General features: G+C 31.0%; 1 protein-coding gene across 1 annotated transcript in view; it reads left to right on the forward strand.

The window, feature by feature from the left end:
* COL5A2 (collagen type V alpha 2 chain) overlaps positions 1-20,138 on the forward strand; it is a 196,333-nt gene that overhangs the window by 102,820 nt on the left and 73,375 nt on the right. The window contains exons 4-8 of the mRNA XM_023499330.2: positions 1,904-1,936; positions 2,781-2,813; positions 4,719-4,772; positions 13,449-13,559; positions 15,740-15,817. Of these exons, the coding sequence (XP_023355098.1) occupies positions 1,904-1,936; positions 2,781-2,813; positions 4,719-4,772; positions 13,449-13,559; positions 15,740-15,817 (309 nt within the window). The remainder of the gene's footprint in view (positions 1-1,903; positions 1,937-2,780; positions 2,814-4,718; positions 4,773-13,448; positions 13,560-15,739; positions 15,818-20,138) is intronic.

Genomic DNA, 20,138 nt, shown 5'->3' on the forward strand with positions numbered 1-20,138 from the left:
CTTATCCAGCTCTTTTTATGAGAAAACTGAGTCAAATATAGTTGAATGACTTAATCAGGGTCCCACAGCTAATAAGTGTCTGAGGCCAGATTTAAATTTATGAAGATGAATCTTCCTGATTGCCAGACCAATACTCCACCACCTAGCTGCCTATAAATGATGATCTACCATGAAGACCTTGGCTACTTTAATCAATACAATTTTTAAAGGACCCATAATGAAAAAAAAGCGAGAACTTACTAACTCTAAAGCCAATCTGAAATAAAATTTTTCTCACTTTTTAAATTTTTCATACTTTAAAAAATATGACTAATATGGAAATATGCTTTGCATGATTTCACCTGTATGGTTGGTATCACATTGCTTGGTTTCAAAGTAAATTTGGTAAGGGATTGGAAAGAGGAAGACAATTTAGAACTCAAAACTTATTAAGAAAAAAAGGATGATTGAAAATAAATAAATAATACATTTTAAAAATATTTGAAGACAGCCATTCTGTCTCCCCACAAGAGGGTTTCATCATAATCCTGAAGGATTTTTTGTACTCTATGTTCTCTATTCTATATTTGTCTTAATTTTAAAATTTTCATTCCTTGTCCCTAAGCTATTCTCCCTCATTTAATCTTGTCCCTTTTATGGGACCATATTCAAAAATCATCAGACATTCTATATTATATTTGCTATATTTGCTGGAGTAACAGAGATTTTATGGATATGTTCTCTATTCCTTTACTCAGTCTATTATTACAATTATTGTTTGAAATAGATTTCAGAGTAGCCTTTTTACCCTTCTCCCTTTTCACACTTCCTCCACTATCGCTCTGACCATTCTCCTTTATAGACCCCATTCTGTTATGCAGAAACCACAATTATGTATGGTTTACAACTGTTTAACAATAGCAATATAGTTTTAATTTTATGTACACAGGCCGCCTCTGAGAATATAATGTGTGAATACAATAATTTACTGAAAGCAATTTCTAGTATATCTATCATATCCACCATTAAAGAGAATTAAATGAGTTTAGTATGATTTAGTTTTCCAAAATCCATGCTATTTTCTCCCTCTTCCCTTATACTATTATAGTTTGTTACTTACTAATTGATTGATAGCTTATTCTAGCTTCATGTGAGGTACTGAGATTAAATTCACTAATCTGAAATCATAAGGGCTTTCCAATTTGCTTTTTTAAAAGATAGCACATTTCTCCTATTCAGTCCTTAGAAATTTTTTAGGTAATTTATTCTATTTCAGCTTAATGATCTCAGTACTATGGCAATAACTGTGACTTTCTTAAATAGCTTGAGTATATTACATCAAATATTAATGATTAAATTTAGTCATTTTTCTGAAATTTTTAATCTTTAATCATTTCTTTCCTATTATAATATGGCTTTCCATGTCTTTCATTGAATTGAAGACCTTTTTACTTGATTTTGAACTTCTCAAGGGACTTTTATTTTTGCCTGTCTAGTACATATGACAGTCTCATATATAAGAGCTATTTAATAATAATGAATTGAATTGAGTTGACACTTCTTCCTGCTAATGAGAACTATTTCCTATATGCTCATCTTTGTAAAGACATAAATTAAGAAGGTACTGAAAAGAAAAATTTCACCCCTTAATAATCTTCATAATCAATGGCTGCCCATTGATGTTTGCTAGAGAAATGAAAAGATCAATACCCGATGTCTAGTTAGCTACACATAAAATTTTGTTACCCCATTTCCCCATTATATAGTCTTATATTTAGGGGATTATTATATGGGGGATATATATATATATAGTCTTATATATAGTCTTATATTATCTTTCCCCATTATATAGTCTTATATAGTCTTAAAAACATCATTTGATAAGGCTGCTCATTAATGATAATTAAATTTTTTTTCCTGATAGGGACAAAAAGGAGAACCTGGATTAGTTCCAGTTGTAAGTATTTATCTTCTTTCCTTATTTAACAGTTTATAGAATTAAATATTTTTGATAGAAAACATGTACAAACTAATTCTTGAATTGAGAATACTAATCCAACTCTATGTATGTAGTTAAAGAACTTGAACAACAACTTTGGAATTTATTTGTTAATGACATCTGAATAAAAATGATGTCCTTGAATTTTTATTCAACTTTATCAAAGGACTAAAACATGGCATTTGAAAAATTAATTTTATTTCATAATTATTTAGGAAACATTGAGTGGCCTCATGCATGTAAGAATGATGCTGTGATGAAAACTCTACCATCCAGAGAGAAAAGTGAAAAAAAAAGTTTTATTAATTAAAATAAACAGAAATGAAAATGTCTGTGATGCTGATAAAAGTCTCAGAGAATATATTTACATTTTTAAGTAATTAAAAATATGATGGCATTTCCCTCTGATGGAATAAAAGAGACTTGTTCATATCACATGAAATAAGAATGATAAATTAATCATTTATTGCTCAGATGTCCTTTCTAATATTCACAGACATTAAATAAGCAAATGAGTTTTTGTCATTGTCTGGGGGGGTGCTATTATGCTTATAGTGAGTCATGAAATGCTAGTGGTTCATATAAAATTTCTTATTAGGCTAATCTTTGAATTCTTGATTGTTTTTGATAATTGATGTGATTTAGATAAAGATAATAGAAAAATACAAGACTTTTATTGGATCATAGTCTATCAAGAAGATGGTCAGTGTAGTCCACATTAATTTTCTCCAAAGAACATCACTATTATTCTTAGACTTGAAGGGAAAAAAATAAATTGTCTTTTATTGATCATTTTGCTTAGGTAACTGGAATCCGAGGTCGCCCAGGACCAGCTGTAAGTATTATATTCTTTGAGAATTTTGTGACTGAAAGAATATTATATTTAGGAGAATATGGTAAAATCTAAAGAAAATAGATCCAAAGAATCTGAAATCTAAAGCAAATTCAGAAAAAAAAATCCCAAAGTTGCTTGGCCTGAATATTTCTCAAAAAGTTTTTTTTTTTTTTGAGAAGGAATTTTATCAAAAATAAATAGAACAAAAGTTCATTTTGTAATAATTTATATCTTGAAAGACCAAGCTGTGTCAGTTGATGCAGTTCATCTGCACATACTTGAGAAAGAAGAATGAAAATATTATTTCAAAGTAAAATTATAACATCTGCTTGTAATTTTTGTATCTTAAGTGATTTTACACAGATATGAAATATTATAATAAAATTGCCAAAAATGTTAAAAATAATTCTTATATCACTTGACACAAATTGACATACCTGATCCTTTTACTATAAATAATCCTATTTTGTTAATGGAATCATAGTGAGTAATTAGAGGACAAAAATTAAAAATACAGTGTTATTTCCTGGTGTTTCTGATTGAGATTATTAATTGGTTAATGATCCATGTATAGTACCTTTAAGGAACAAAAGAATCTAAGAACAATATATTTTTTTAATTAAAATGGCAAGACTGCTGTGAATTTAGCTTTAAATCATCATCTGTATCCCATATATGCCAAGATTTTAAACACGCATAGCACCCCACACCAAAACAAAGCATGACAGAGAAATCAAGTAAATTAGCTTAGTGAATTATGGATCTAGCGTGGTCTAATCCATTCATTCTGAAACCTCTGATTTTAACTAGTTCTGTATTTTGAGCTTAATATGTTCACGAAATGATTTATTGTGGAACTTTTGTTCTCAAGTGGTTCTAAACTTCAAATGAAATGTATTTTAAAGAAAAAGGTGAAAATGGAAGATTTTTTTTTTCTAAAAATCAAAATTTCCAAGATTTTTGCTGCTTTCTTCAAAAGTCATATACCTGTCCCACTTAGGAGAAACTGAATTTTTAAAATATTTATTAGATATATCTTGAATAACTTTCATTAAAGTTCTTTTCTGAAATTTCATCCCAGTTTGAAGGTGTACTTGGGTTCTCAACAAACAGCTCAGTACACGCTTGGGATAGTCCTGTTAGAACGAATAAATTCCATGGCTTAATTTCTGCTGTGAGGAGCAGTTTACATATACTTGCAAATGCTCATGAACAGATAGTTTCATTTGACAGTAGAAGACTAGGTGAGAATTCCATGTAATTATCTTCTAAACTATGAGTTAAAAGGGAATATCCACATAAATAAAGTCATGAATTTACAACTACTTTTGAAAAAGAAACACAAACTATGGAAAGTGAAATGGGCATTCTATCCACAAATAAGTGATAAAGTTTGATAAACTACTTACAAAAATTTTGAATATCTGTTAGTCATCAGTTGGCTATATACTTTTGTAATTGTCCCATTGCTTTCTTTGGGAATTTGACTAACTCCACTTTGATGTGTGTCAGGTAGAAAGCAGACAGCAGACAACAGTGAAAGTTTGTACTTTTCATTTTCTCTAATTTTTAAGGGTTACATCTCAAGTTGTATGCTCAGAATGTAACAGTGCTAAAATATGTTAATATTTTTGGTGTTTTTATTTATTTTGTGATTATATGAATAGTAACATTGATTCTGAGAATTTTTTTTATTATAAAAGATATTTGGAACATCCTTCAGAAATGATGGACTACATCATATATACCTAGTTTTATTTTTTATATTTTGAAAATTAAAGAAATGCTTTTTCAGTTTTTTCTTTTTTTTTTACATCAACTTGGGTTTTAATTTTTATCTTTGAATTGATGCATAAATTGGATATATTGCCATAAGACACATCATTTTCTTTATTTTGTAATTAGGGACCTCCAGGATCTCAAGGCCCAAGAGGAGAACGAGGCCCTAAAGGAAGACCTGTAAGTTACTAAAGATTCCCCTCATAGAAATATTCCTTGCCAGGTACACCTACAACTTTTTCAGTGATCCTTTGTAAAGTATTTGTTTTCAGTCTCCTGTCTTATTCCATTAAACATTTTAGGTTTACTCTTTAGTTGAAGTAATTATACAGATATAGTTCTGCCTTAAATTTCAATAATTTATTTAGTGTTTATACATTATGGTCACTGGATGCATGACTTAGACACATCATTTAATCTCTCAGTTCTTCAAATATTTCACTGATTGTCTCTTCTAAAGAATTAGTGATCTACATTGGTAAAAAGAGTTTCCCCACCAAGAGTTAAACCACTCTAATGAAATCACAGATCCAATCACATTTCCTCTGCATGAAAAAGGATACTTATAAGTTATGTATAAATGGTATGTGCTGGATCCTTGAGAGCCCATTTCAAAATAAAAAACAGAAGGAAAATTATTAGTACATTGAATTGCTTTCTGATGTGACAACTCACCTGATGTGGATAGTGCCAAAATTATGTGATAATGCTGACCCATACAGGTGATATTTTTGTTCTATAGGATTAACTGCTAGGTGAAAGCAAAAGAGAAAAAAAGATTATTTTTTCAAGTACAGCTATAAACTAAATTTCATAATTTTTCCAATAACCCTAATGTTGAGTAGGTCAAAACCTAGGATGCTATTAAAAGGGGTTGTTTTCTTTTCAAAAGTTCTTGCTGTGAAAAAATAAAGCCTGTAAAGTAAAATGATCTACTGTGCTCTCTTAATTTAAAACCCAAGAATAAATACAATAAAGATCAAATAGTTTAACTATTGTCCCATTGATATAAAGTATCAATATTCTTGAATTCTTAAAGAATCTGATTCTTTTTTTTTTCTTGTTTCTTTATTATAAACACTTTTCATATTCTCATGATAGGCTTTCTACAAGTTAAAAAATAGAATGTTCTGATGAGCAATGCCATCATTTATCTGTGATTCAGCAGCATGCATTTAAAGTTTCATATTTTCTCTAAGATATGTCTACATTAGAAAATTGACTGTAACTGAACTTATTTTTTACCCCCAAACATGTGGGTGGGTGGATAGGAATGAGTTAAAGAAAGAAATTAATCATGTAAAGACAATTTCCGGAAGGTAATAAAATTCATTCCTTCTCTTATTCTTCCCAAGAGTTTTTAACAACAGTCACCAGACTGAAAGCTTTCTAGATCAATATTTTGATACACTATCCCCCCGCACAGAATCCTCCACTTCTATGCATCTCAGCACCTTGAATGCCCATTTCACCTACACTGCTTCAGAAACCATTGTGATGGATTTATTTGCAGCTACTAAATAAAATCTTGAAAGGTGAAACCCATTGCCATGCCTGAATCGCTGGTTGTATCTGCCTAGTTCAAGAACTGAGAATGTAAAGATTGAATTTTGTATATAGTGTTCAACAAAATTCTGCCTTTTTTTTTTTTTTTTTTTTTTTTTTAAACAAGGGACTCCACTCATAAGTAATGATTCTAGAAAAATTATATTCGGTACTCGTCTCTCTCTCTTTTTTTTTTTTTTTACTAGTTCTTCCTTCTCTCCACACGATTGCAAGTTTTCTTGTATATATATGTTTTCAAGTTTCTCCTATTTATAAGCAATAATGATCTAATAAAACCACTTTCTAGTGAGTGATTAAATGTAGTCCTCCTAGAAATATATATATTTTTTGCTTTTTATAAAAGGACAGAAAGAATAGCCAAATGATCAGCCAAAGGAATAAATTGATCATAGTGAAATTTTAAACATAGGATCTGGATAAATGAGAAATATTTTGTTCAGAAATAAAAATTTAGGTAGAAAAAGCATTTATTAAGTGCTTGCTATGTGTTAGGGATTCCCTAAATGCTGGGGATATAATCATAATCAAGCAAAAATATTCTAATGGGAGAAGAGAGCACATAAGGATGAACAAGAAAGAGGAGGGAAGGACTTGATAGGTATCATAGTGTAGAGATGGCTGAAAAGTAGCATGGTTGCCTGGTTTCATATAAGATGAGACAAAAATTCATCCATCAAAGCCTGGCTTCTTAGGGAAGAACCCAAATTTCTAGTGGAAGGAAAATAAAAAAATGATGAAGAAGATGATGGTGGTGATGGTGACAGCTAACATTTAAAATTTTCTTTTTTTCTTTTTTATATTATATATATATATTTACATTTAAAATTTTCAAAGAACATGCTACTTCATTTTATCTTTACAATAATTATGCAGAAAAGGTTGTATTATTGTATGGTTAAATTGTGTTGTCCCCATTTTATAGATAAGGAAACTGATAAATAGAAAGATTAAGTATCTTGTTCAGGATCATATAGCTATTCAGTGTTTGAAGTAGGATTTGAACTCAGGTCTTCCCAATTCCAAATACTGTATTCTATGCATCAGTGCATCCAGCCACATGATAGCAACATGGGCACAGGCAATAATATGGTGTTGAAATGGGAAAGGAAATCTGTCTCATAGTCTTCAATTCACACCCTCTAGATGTCTGCACATTTTGTCATTGAATAAAATCTATCCTTAATTGTAATGTTGCTAGTAGGATCCTTTTGAATAATTCACTCATTGGCCAACAAATTTACTTTTGTGAGAGGAAATCCCATTTCCACAGGATACAGAGATGTTCCCAGGCAACATTGTTCCATGAAATAGAACAATGGTTCTCAAACTTTGTGGTCCAAGGACCCCTTTGGAGTCTTTAAAATGATGGAAGGTCACCCAAAGAGCCTTTGTATGTGGGAGTTATATATATCAACACTTACCATATTATAAATGAAAATATCTTATTTCTATATAAGTAGTTTTGACCTCACAGATACCGCTGAAAGAGTCACAGGGATTCTCAGTTGTCCCTGGATCGTGCTTTGAGAACTTTTGGGCTAGAATATATGGCACCAGGCTACCACATATTTGTTTGGTCTATTGTACTGCCACCTGATTCACATGCTTCTCAGTTCTTGATTTTTCCAAATAGACCCTGCTATTATCAGGGACCTTGATAGATAAATCTTCTTAAATAGAATATGTGCATGCCTTTTGTAGAGAAGCTGTGTGTTCGTATGGAGTGGAGTTTTGTAATTGGTGATGTGAGTTCTCATTTGACTCTCAATAAATGTGTCGACTCTAACAAGAATCAACATTCTTGGGGCCTAAATTTGAGTGAATTTACAAGGATGTTTATTGGGGGGAGGCAGTTCTGCCTGAGTTTCTTGATTGTAATGTATAACTTCCTCCACTTTTATAAGTGAAGTGTTAGGCTGGGGATAAGGACTGTAGCTGTGATTTCACTGGTACAGGCAATCAGGAGGTGAAAAACTACTTATGTTGAAGATTGTCTCTGCAATTGAGAGTCTGAAAGAGAAAGCCAGAATCCTGAGAAATAAAGTGATTTGTCCAGTCACACAGTCTGATTTTGAGTCCAGATCTTGATTTCCTGACCAATTCTGTTTCTGGCACCATGTAAAAATGCTAAGGAATAAAGGGGAACTGAAGTCCGAGAACTTAAGAGGTGACACTTCATTATATTAAATAGTGGATTACATTATGTTAAACAGTAAATAAAAGTGAAAAGATGGAGGGATGTAATTGATTAAAAGCTGTTTCCGCTGTGATTTGAGCTTCCTTCAATAGTACTTCTTGTTCTTTTGGCTTCTAGGACTAGGCAAGGGGGAGCAAAGGTCAAATATTTACTAATGCCTACCAGGAGCTCCGCCAAATACTTTACACATATTATTTTATTTGATATTCTCAATAATTCTGTGAGATAGGTGCTATGATGCTTTCCATTTTACACTTGAGGAAATAGGGAGACAGAGATGAAGTGACACAAGATCACAAAGCTAGTAAGTTTCTTAGTCTAGATTTGAACTCAGTTGTGCTCCTAACTCCAGACTCAGTACTCTTATCCCTGGTGCCACTTAGCTGCTGAAGTTATGGACAATAACTCTGCCTGTGAAACTGTAAAGTGAACTTTTGTCTTCTGTTTAACAGTCAGACAATCAACAGTTTATTGAATACCTATTATATTCAAAATATAAAACAAAGATATTCTCTGCCTTTGGAAAAACTTATAGTCTTATGAGGGAAGATTATACACAAAAGAAACTCTAAATGTGGGGGAAATGAGGAAAGGAATGATAGAAAAGCCAATGAAGTCCCCCAAAAGGGTAGCTATGTGGGAAATGAAGTATATGTGGTGAATCTCCTCTTTGAATTCCCTTCTTTTGAAGTACATATTTCTGCCATCTAATGGAGGTGAAGAGGGTAAAGATAAGGTATGAGTATGAAGGGTGATTGAATCTTGCAGGATGATGAAGTTATTGCTTTTCTGAGGTATGTGGAGAAATCCTCAAGTAGTGTAAGCGGGTTTGAAAAATGCATCTTCCCTCAGACTGCATAAAGGGATTTTGTGTGTGTGTATGTCTTATGTGTGCCAAATTAAGTACTAGTTACAGTCTCAAGTTCCTCCTTTTTTCCTGTTATACATTAAATTTGCCAGCTATCCTGGGGATAAGGAGAATCATAACTGGCTGATTCTAAAGAGCTTGAGGTTGTCCTTAGCAAGTAACTTCATCTCTCTGAGACACAATCCCCTTATCTACAAATTGAGAAGATTATATTAGATTACTTCTAAAATTAAAATGGAAAAATTATGATTCTGTTCATGATTTGTCAGTTCTAGGTGATTCTATGATTTTATTTACCCATATATGGCTGAACTAGTATGTCAACTATGAGTGTTTAAAGGTTGCCATCTAGTGGCAATTTAGGGATATTCCTTTTATTACTTTAGATTGTACTAGAGAAACAAAAGGATGATTAATGTTATGTGCCTTATGGCATTGTATTTAATTAAACATGGAAACATAAACAGAAATTGACAATTATTTTTCTACTCTAAGAATATGAATATAAAATTTCTAGTTTCTAATATGCACATCAGTTGACTTTGGAACTTTTATAAAAAATAGTCTTTAGAATTATCCTTTAAACCTCCAAAGTTTATCATTTAAGACATTCCATTGGGTTTATTAAGTAACATTTTGAAGGGTATTTTCATATACATGAATCTTATTAATAGATTAACTTCTCATTTAAGAATTTTTTTTCTTTATTTTCAAAATCCCAGTTCTGTATACGTGGTAGCCTATATTTTTCAGACAAAGCTTGGCATAACAAAAACTTTAATTTGCATTTATTCATGAAGTATGATATTTATAGATAACTCTTCCAGAAAATGGCTCTTTCAAATAGTGTAAGATGGAAAGATAATTTCTGTTTCTATAGCTCCCCAGATTTTCCTTGACTTTTATGATGGAAAATAATATATATAGTACTGTATTTGTGTGTGTGTGTGTGTGTGTTTTGTCTTTCAAGACAAAACCTCATTAAAAGCAGAGATTGTATATTTTATTTTCCATATATAATAATATCTATTTATGGTACAAATTATAGTATCTAATCAGCTGGTCAATAAATCTTTATTAACTATTTGCTCTGTCAGGATAAAATGAAAAGTAAAAGAAAGTTCTTGTGTTTGAAAAAGTCACAGTATGATCTGGGAGCAACATTCAGATATCTACATACAAACAAAATACTAAAGGATATACATGTGTATATATATGTGTGTGTGTGTGTGTATACACACACACACGTAAAATTGTGATGACAATTGTAGACTAAATTTTCAGTTTCTAGAAGTTCAGTTACTTAAGAGGATAATTCACCACCTCCTTCTCTTAGTAATTATGTAAAATTCTCCTTCATTTTGACGCTATAGATTTGCATTTGGCAGCTTAAATATCAAAGGTGAACTTTTATGTATAAAGAATATACTTCAATGATCTGTTGGTATTTTAGAAATGCTGGCAGGGAGAGTTTTCTTTCCTAGGAAATTTAATGCTTATCTAAAACATTATAAAAAAGAAAATATAAAATATAGGTTTCACAGACTATCTATATTTTCTACCAGACAGGGACTAATTAGTTTGATTAATTCAACCAACTGAATTTTTATTTAGTACTATTAAAATCTATTTCTTTTCCAAATTTTAAAGTCAGCTGTGAGGAGCAAATTGATTTATTATATAAGTAAATTATAATAGCATTAGCAGGTATTAAAACATACATATTCTATTTAAGTTTTATTCAACCCCCTTTAAGATCATAAAACTTGAACTACCTACTTTTACTACTTCCTTATAGTACTTGTAGAGTAGTACTACTCCTTGATGAGTTTTTTTCTTTCTCACAATATACTAATCAATTTATGAAATGCTAACTCATTGACAATTAGTATTCTGTATGTTCTCATGTTTTACATAAGAAGGCTCTCCTCTGTTTTTTCCCTTTGAACTACCAATTACTTTCTAGCTATTCTCTTCTTTTATCATAAAATTCATTATTGTTTTATAAATTCCTGGTTTGACCCTTATTTTTAAAAGCTAAGATTTAAGACTTTTAAGAATGAAAGTGAACATACTTATGAGGGTTATGTATAGGGATATTTCTGTATCATTGATTTGTGGAATTTGACACCATTATTGTTGCTCTCTCTTCTGAAAAGCTATACTGGGTTTCGTGTCTCTGTGATTTCCTCTGTTGATCACTGGACTAGTTGAATTCTGGTTAGGAATAAAATGAAAATATAATAAAACATAAATGAATTTAATTGAGAGAATGAATTGATTGGAGATAGGAGTTGAGCAGATTGAAAAGAATATTCTAGATATCACACAGTGAAGCTAATGACTTGCAAAAGAGGATCAGTTAACTATGTGAAGTTAATACTCTGAATAGCAAAATTGTACAACATAGGTTAAAAGATTTTAAAATAGTTGTATTGAGTTTGAGAAGCTAATTTCTAGAGACTTAAATAGTTAAATCAGTTTTTTTTTGTAAAATTCCCACCATTTAGTAGCAAATGCTCTCTAAATGGAAGTTTATATGGAAGTATTAGGAATTGAGGTTGAATCTGTGATTTTACCAGGAAAATGAACCACCTTCTAACAAAGGGAATTTAAATGCTGAAAGATTAAGTAACTTGCCCAGCATCTCATAGCCAGTGTGAATTTGAGACAGAATTTGAATCCAATCATTCTTGGCCTCAAGGCTGGCTTTGTGGCTGTGTATGCTATGCCAGCACAAAGGAAAGTCAGTTTTTGCACAAAATTTGTGGTGTTAGTGAAATGTTTTGAAGAATTATGGGTAACAACGACTAGGTCCAAGATGAATAATTCAGCACTAAAGACACAAGAACTGTCATTTTCTTGCAGGCACATTTAGAGAAAAGATTGTCATCTTTGCTTGCTTATTGTGTATTTCCACCAATGTCATAAAATCTTAAATTGCTCTTTGAAATACCCCACAACTAAGTGACTTTCTAGGTCTCTCTGCTCCCTTTATATACAATTTCATATCTGATATAAGTTTGTCAGTTTCTCTTTTAGAAAACTCAGATTCTAAGGCAACAATTGATGGGAAGATAAGATATTATTGGTGGTTTGTGTTCCTTAATCTACAGCTTTGAGATGAATAATTAATGTGGTGAAGAAGAAAGAAAAGAAGGGAAGAGTTTATATTATTTCATGGCCTTGGCATAGAATCTGTGAGACATTATTGCTTATGCATCCTCAAAGGCAAGGGTAGCAAATAGCAACAGATGGCAAGAAAGCCATTTGTTTATGACTTGAATATGTCACAATTCAGCTTTTCAGAGTCAATTTTCAAACTTTGATGAATTATAAAATGATAATATTATCAAAAAGATAACAATATCCATGAGATGGATGCAGATGAGTACAGGGGGCTAAAAATACTACTAGTATAATAGTTTGGTGAGATTATAATACTGTTTCTCTATTATGCTCACAATAAAATTAAATCTTCTGTTTATATAAAATTTTTCACAACTTGAATCTTCCTATCTTTCCAGGATTATTATATATTATTCTTCTCTACATACTCCACTGTTCCTTCATACTGGTCTACTTGCTTTGTCACATACAACATAACTGCTTTATCTTCCATTTCCATATCTTTGTACTAATATGTTCTGTACTTCATGTTCAGAAGCTAACTCTCATCATCCCTGGCATTTAGAGTCTCAGACTTTTTTCAAGACCTCAGTTGAAACCTCAAATTCTGTAAATGGTTTTCTTCAGTTCTCCAAGCTGCCATGTATCATTTTTAAGGCTACCATGTATTTATTGCCTTTGTATCTATCTTATATTTACTTATAAATAGATATATTGTCTTTCCCATTATTATTTAAAGTCTTCAGTGTCATGGACTATTTTTTTCCCCCTTTTCTTTGTATTCTCAGTCCTTGTATAGTGCCTGGCACATAGTAAGCACTTAAAATGATTGTTGACTGATATGTTGAATATGAATGATTTTTCAATAAATGCATTTAATAGCAATTTTTTTGCCAACATTGTTTCTCCAACAGTAGAAGTTCAGTGGAATTCTGACTTTGGTGATAGGGGCAGAATTATCTTATCATTAAACTGTATGAATGCCAATCTATTTCTATAAATACCTACCAATAGATATATGCTTTACACAAAGAAAACTGACCTGTTAGCTTTTCTTTCTCATAACAACTGTTATTTTTCTTCTTTTGTTTTCTAGGGTGCACGTGGTCCACAGGGTATAGATGGAGAACCGGGAATTCCTGGCCAACCAGGTGCTCCTGGACCCCCAGGACATCCATCCCATCCAGGGCCAGATGGCATCAGCAGGGTATGTTTTATTTATATGAAAGACTAACCATGTTCAAACATATCTTTTACTCGTTACTTGGTTATTAGTTTTTCTTACTATGTTAGCTCATCACAGTATGGAGCTGATTCTTGGTTCTTCAGCGACATTTACTTTAATGGATACTTAAGAATCATACTACTGATAATTCTTGATGTGCTTAATCTCTCTAAGATTCACCTTCCTTTTTTCTACAATGGAGAAAATTTATACTTTTTAAGTATTGCTACATCCTAAGTATTTTGTGAGTCTTAAATGTGCACTATTATTATCATATAGGCAGTTTTAAAATTCTAGCATATTTTACTAAAAAAAAACCTGAAGATTTCAAGTTTAGAAGAATTTGTCTAGAACTAGCGTATTTAAAATGGTACAGAAACATCAGCAGAAAGGTGACTATCTGGTGCTAGATTTAGAGTCCATGACAATTAATGAGGATTATTCCTTAACTGATATTGATGTAGGTACTATCTCTAATGATGACCATAGATCTTTTGAAAAATTAGGGCATTAGATTTTTGTAAACTATGCTCCTTGGAGATATGATAATAAAGGAATATCATTAAAATTGTCATCAGGAATAACAAGGCATATAACCTAACATTAAAAAAAACAAATTGCTGTCAAATGAATATATCAATGCACATATCATATTGTTATTGCCCCAAGTTCCTCCAGCTTTTTGGTATTTCCCTTTAACTTAATTCAAGTACATCAACTTAGTTTTTCCTTTAAGAAGTCACCAATTATTAATTCCTCTGCATGAAGTTAAGTATTTCCTTCTTGTCTTTCTTCCTCAAAAGTTATAGAGGAACTATAAGTCTATATATCTTTTGAGTAATATATTCACCGAAGTGAATGCATCTTTAGGGTAAGACTACCTCCATTACAGGCTGTTGAGGGACTGGTGCCATAGACACCTAAACTGGCATTTAGAATTATCTTCCCTATCACTGCACCCTGCCCTAAGATACTTCCTCTCAGATTAGTTCTAGACATATAACATGTCTTATTATAACATGACAAGGCAAAAATAAATTTCCTTGGAATCCTCAGGAAAATCAGCTTAATACATTACCATGTAGAAGATAAAAAGATAGCAAAAGAGGAGAAACTGAATTCTGTACCTATTTATCTTTTTCTTTTCTTCCTTAGAGTAAAAATAATGAGATCTTGATTGCCAGCAATTTGTAAGACTGATTTTTATTTAATTTTAGGATTGGAGTTTTGACTATATCATAAATTTGGAGATTTTATATAAGCAGTCTATAAAAGAATTTCTTAGCATAAGTAGAACAACTTGTTGCATGGGCCCCTTTTGGTACTTAAATATGACTTTGAATGGGAATATGATTATGTTTGATTCTCCACTTTGCTGAGAATCCATTTTTTCTTGGTGATCATGAGTTTTGACTCTACTTAATTTAAACATTTAAATAAAACCGACTTTCATCTATGAGGGAGCTAATAAAGGGAAGCTATAAAGGGAAAAGCTATGTCAGTGAAAATCAATTATCAAATTCAATTTGTATTATAATAAAAAGCTTTTGGTTCTTTGATCTTACAATGATTTTGTGAAATGAGGATTGTGCAGTTTCTTATAACAAAAACCTTATTTTCACTTCTATCAAACAAACTGAATTTTACTGGTCATTTCTTAGATAGTAAAAAGTAATATAATCCAAATTCTTAACCTAAATTATGGATTACTCATTTATGATTTTAGTAATATTTCAAAGTTTAGTCTAATATTATCTGTCAAGGGAAATGACATAATCAGTGTAGTAAGAGTACATACATACAAAACTAGTTATAATTGTCATCATTTAGAAAGGCTAAATACCTTCCAGAAAAGGTAATGATTTCATGAAATGTCAAGAATTTTCAGTAAATTATAAATCAACCTGTATATTTTAAAAGTATTCTGTACCCTTATAGAAAGAAAAAAAATGATTTTTTTAGTAAGCAATATCAACCAATGTAAACAACATATCAAATTCCATTTTTTCATGAGTTTTTAAGTTAATAGGATTCAAAAATGAGTTATTCCTACAAAGGGAATTTACAGAGATTTCTACTGTTAAGTAAAAAAATAAAATCTGGTAATGTATGTGTGTGTTCACTTTTCTGTGAGAATAATATTAATTTTCTCATCTTTGTAGCCATTTTCGGCTCAGATGGCTGGGTTAGATGAAAAATCTGGACTTGGAAGTCAGATGGGACTGATGCCTGGCTCTGTGGTAAGTACCTATGTTTAATTTAAGTACTTTTGGAGTAGAGGGAATCATATGTGAAAAGATAGACTTCACTAAATTAACTCTTTAGCTAATAGTTGTTAATGCACAAATCACAAATGTGGCTGTACATATTCCAATACCAGTTTATGTACTATTATTATTAGTGGTGTTGTTTGTATTTATTTCATTTAAAAATTTTTGTTTAAGCTTATTGTTTGTTTTCCTTTCTTCTTTCTGAGCTCAGTAATGAAAAATACATGAAGCTGGATAGGGCCAGATCTTTGCAAAATTTTGATACAAGTAAAAGTCATCTTTGTAATTTTTGTTCTTTCTGATTTCTGCTCCTGATTTCTTTGTATTTGGAAGCACTTTTCTTGGGTGACAAATGTCTTTGTGCCTTTTCAAATTTTCTCACTATTACACCACATTCTTTCAAAGTTATCTCCTTCCTGTCCACCATCAATGCTTCCATTCCCTCAATGAAGCAAATTTAAACTACGGCTGGCAATAAAATATCATTTTAAATAGCTTATAAGAATTTAGAAGACAAGTAGTCTGCCACCAAAACTTTGTATCTCTACCAGAACCTAGACATTACCTATTTATGTTAAATATTACCAGTGTAAACATGACCATCTTAACTCCCATCGGCCTCTATTTCTTTATCTGGCAAATTATGTAGTTGAACAGTTGAGCTAAATGTTCTTGAAAAGAACATTCCAATTTTAATCTTTAACTTAAGTTCTCATAAGCACTTTAGTTGTTGGTAATAGTATTTTTCAATACTCTAATACATCTGTAATGAATGAATGATTTATTACCTGTATACTTTTTGCAAAGTACTATGCTAAGAATTGGGTATATAAATAAAAAGGCAGTCACTCCTCTCAAGGAGTTCACATTTTAATGGATGTGAATATTCCCTTCAATTCACTTTAAATCAAATTAATTTAACAAACATTAACGAACTACCACTATGTGTCAGGCATTGTACTAAACACTGGAGATGCAAAGATAAACACAAAAGCATTGCTGACTTCTTGCTGACATTATTTTAAGAGGGAAGAAACTTGGCCTGATACATTTTCTATATCTGTTTGGAGGAGTTTGGAGATAGTGCTCATCTGTATTTCTCTCTGTCTGGTTTATATCTCTCCCTTTCTTTTGAAGGTAGCTTTGATTTTTTTTTTTGAGTGACAGAGAATGGAGGGAAACCATTCCTATGATGTCATTGGAGTTTTTCAGTGAGGAACTTTGTCAAATGAAGATTTATTCTTGTTCTGATATTTAGAATCTTGGACTCTTGGAACACCATGGGAGAGGTGCCTTATCCAGAGTCACATAGTCAGTTTATGTCAATCTGAGTACTAAAATTTAGGATTCCTTGACTCTGAAGGCAACTTCATATTTATGTCAAGTTCTTCCTTTTTGGTCTTAGCAAATGATTACCCCAAGTAGGAGGAATATCATATTTAAATATATTATTTTAAATATTTAATTGCTTTAAATTAATATGTAATTTAAGTTTAAATATTATTTTACACTTTAATTATAAAATTGATTTATAGTTATGTATATGAAAATATATACATCTTTTTATTGAAGACAGTAAAGACAGAGTGACACATTAAAAACATCAAATCATGCGAAGTTGCTATGATACTAAACAATGATTGATTTGGTTGATGGAATATCTAACAAATTTAAAGTAAATATTCAGTAAAATAACAGATTATTTTGTTGTCATGAGATTAAAATGTATGGTTTGGAGATGTTATACTGCCCATAGATGATCTTTGGATTCTATTCTTGCATATTAGCCATTAAAAATAACGACTATCACCATTACCACCCCATCAAAGTCCAAAGCATTAGTGGTTTGGAGAATGCATCACTTGAAACAATAGCAATACTACCTAAAATGATGGATAATGAGAAATTTTTGTTCCCTGAGAACCTGTGATAGCTATATAGGCCTGTCAGGGATCTCAAAATGTAGATCTAAAGATACCTTCAGATTTGTTGAATATAACCGAAAGTTGATTATCTTAGAATGGAGTTTATGAAATGACTAAGACTCAAAATTGGAATAAAAAAGCTCTCTGAGTTGGTATCCATATGAACTCAACAAAAAATATGTTGACAAAGGAGCTTTGGACAAATGATTGAGTCATAGAGATTTTTTTCTTTAAATGAAGGGATATTTATAATGATAATACAATATTAAGATGATGCCATCAGAAATTATCTAAAGATTATCATTATATAATGTCGATTTAGTGATCAACATAGATTATGCGAGGAAATGATTGAGATTGTATCAAATTGCTGTAATCTGTTAAAAAAAATACTTTGCACTAACTACTTAGCAAAATATGACCTAGTCCTGATTAAAATTATACTTCAGAAACTCACTATTTTAAAAGAATTTTACATGTGACAACTTCCCATGCTAGAAAAATGCAAGCATTAAATTGTTTTACTTTCAGGCCATTATCAAAGACCAAATTATTGCCTATAATTTCTTAGGTATAACATTGAATCATAAAAACCTATAGGCAGTATTTTAATAGGTTGCCATTTCCAAAACTAATAATCTCCAAGCTGCATAAAATGAAAACTTAAAAAATATGGGCAAATAGATGAAAGTCATATAATGAAAAACAATCAGGATAGCAATTTATCCTAAGATTATTTTAATTTGAACTCCATCCAAAAGATAAGGATTATATAATAATAATAATAGTAGTAAAAATAAATTATAATGATTTATCCAACTATAAAAGCTGTTAATTTAATTACCTGTATAGGAGTTCAGGAAATGTTAAATATAAAAGAATACTAGCAAGTTAGAGACATGTCCTAGAAGTATTTCTATCTGAACTCCATTGCATTAAATAAACCTCAAGAAGCTTATGTTCTTTCACTTAGGAAATATGTCAAAAATAAGTATTTAAAATATTATAAACTTATTTTAGGTGAAGTATTAACAAATTGGAGCATTAGGAATAGTTTCAGGATGAATTCTTTGCATTATGGTGATGATACTTGGGATTATTTAGTGTGAAGGGTAGAACATTTGCAAAGTGCTTTCCTTACAACAGCCCCATAAAGTAGGCACTGAATATTTAGATTTTAATCCCATCATTTTATCCACTCTATACTATGATTCTTCTAGTGATACTATTGTATTGTATGCAAGTCATGAAACCACACAAAGATGGGGAGAATCAAAATTGTAGATCACTCAAAGGGCAATGGATGCATAGATAAATAGACAGATAGATGATAGATAGATTTATGGATAGATGATATATATAAATAACTGGGATTTCAAATAGTTATAATGATTCCTTACCTTCAAGAAATTTAATAAAATATGTCATCTTAATGAATGATTGGAAAAAAATTGGATTGGCTATTCATTCAGTATTATATAAGGGTAACTGATTATTAGCCCTTTTGTTTAAATGGTTCTTATAAATTTGAAAAGACCTACAAAAAAGACTCTAACATATTGGGTTTTCCTAGTCCTTTAAGGATTTCTCTTTTAAGGATTTATGGGAGGAAATGAAGGAAAGTCACACAGGATAGAAGATATAGATAATCTCCGATGTGCATTGATGTTGTAGAAAGTATCCATATAGTGAGATCTTAGATCCACTGAAGAACCCCTATTACAACCACCATTATTATTATTAAATATTAGGTTAAAAAGAGTTACTTTGATCTTCTTGCCATGTTAAAAATTCTTTGAGAAAAACAATTTATCCAAACATTAAAGCTTCTAGATATTAAGTTCTTTCAGGTAATAACGTAAGCTGTAAAATGATCCAAATCAGTCCCTTAAATTTGCTGATTTAAACCATAAATTATATGTATCATAGTTGAAGAATTGAATAGGCAAGATATCAGGAACTACTTTCTGCATGCCAAGATTGTTAAAACAAAACAAAACAAAACAAAACAATTCTGATGTTTATTTTAATTGAACTGATCTGTAGCTATGTGACTCTCTCAGTATCAAATATATTGGGTGTATGAGGACATACTATTCATTTTTCTTTGTGATACTGAGAATGTATGTAGACATCATTCCAAGTGCCCAAGTGTTATCTGAATTTTACATATCTCCTAAATTCTTGACCCTCTGCTTTTGTTTCTTGCTAATTTAATTCTGTCTTTCTCCCTTTAATTTCACTGTAGTCCTAAATTCTGCCCACAAAGGAAGTGTTAAGTTGCAATAATCATTGACAAAGTATTATTCTTTCCATCTTAAGCTGGAGATTGCTTATATATTTGACAGTTGTTATAAAGAATAATG

Source organism: Sarcophilus harrisii, chromosome 3, assembly GCF_902635505.1.
Source record: "Sarcophilus harrisii chromosome 3, mSarHar1.11, whole genome shotgun sequence".
NCBI classification, from domain to species: Eukaryota; Metazoa; Chordata; class Mammalia; order Dasyuromorphia; family Dasyuridae; genus Sarcophilus; species Sarcophilus harrisii.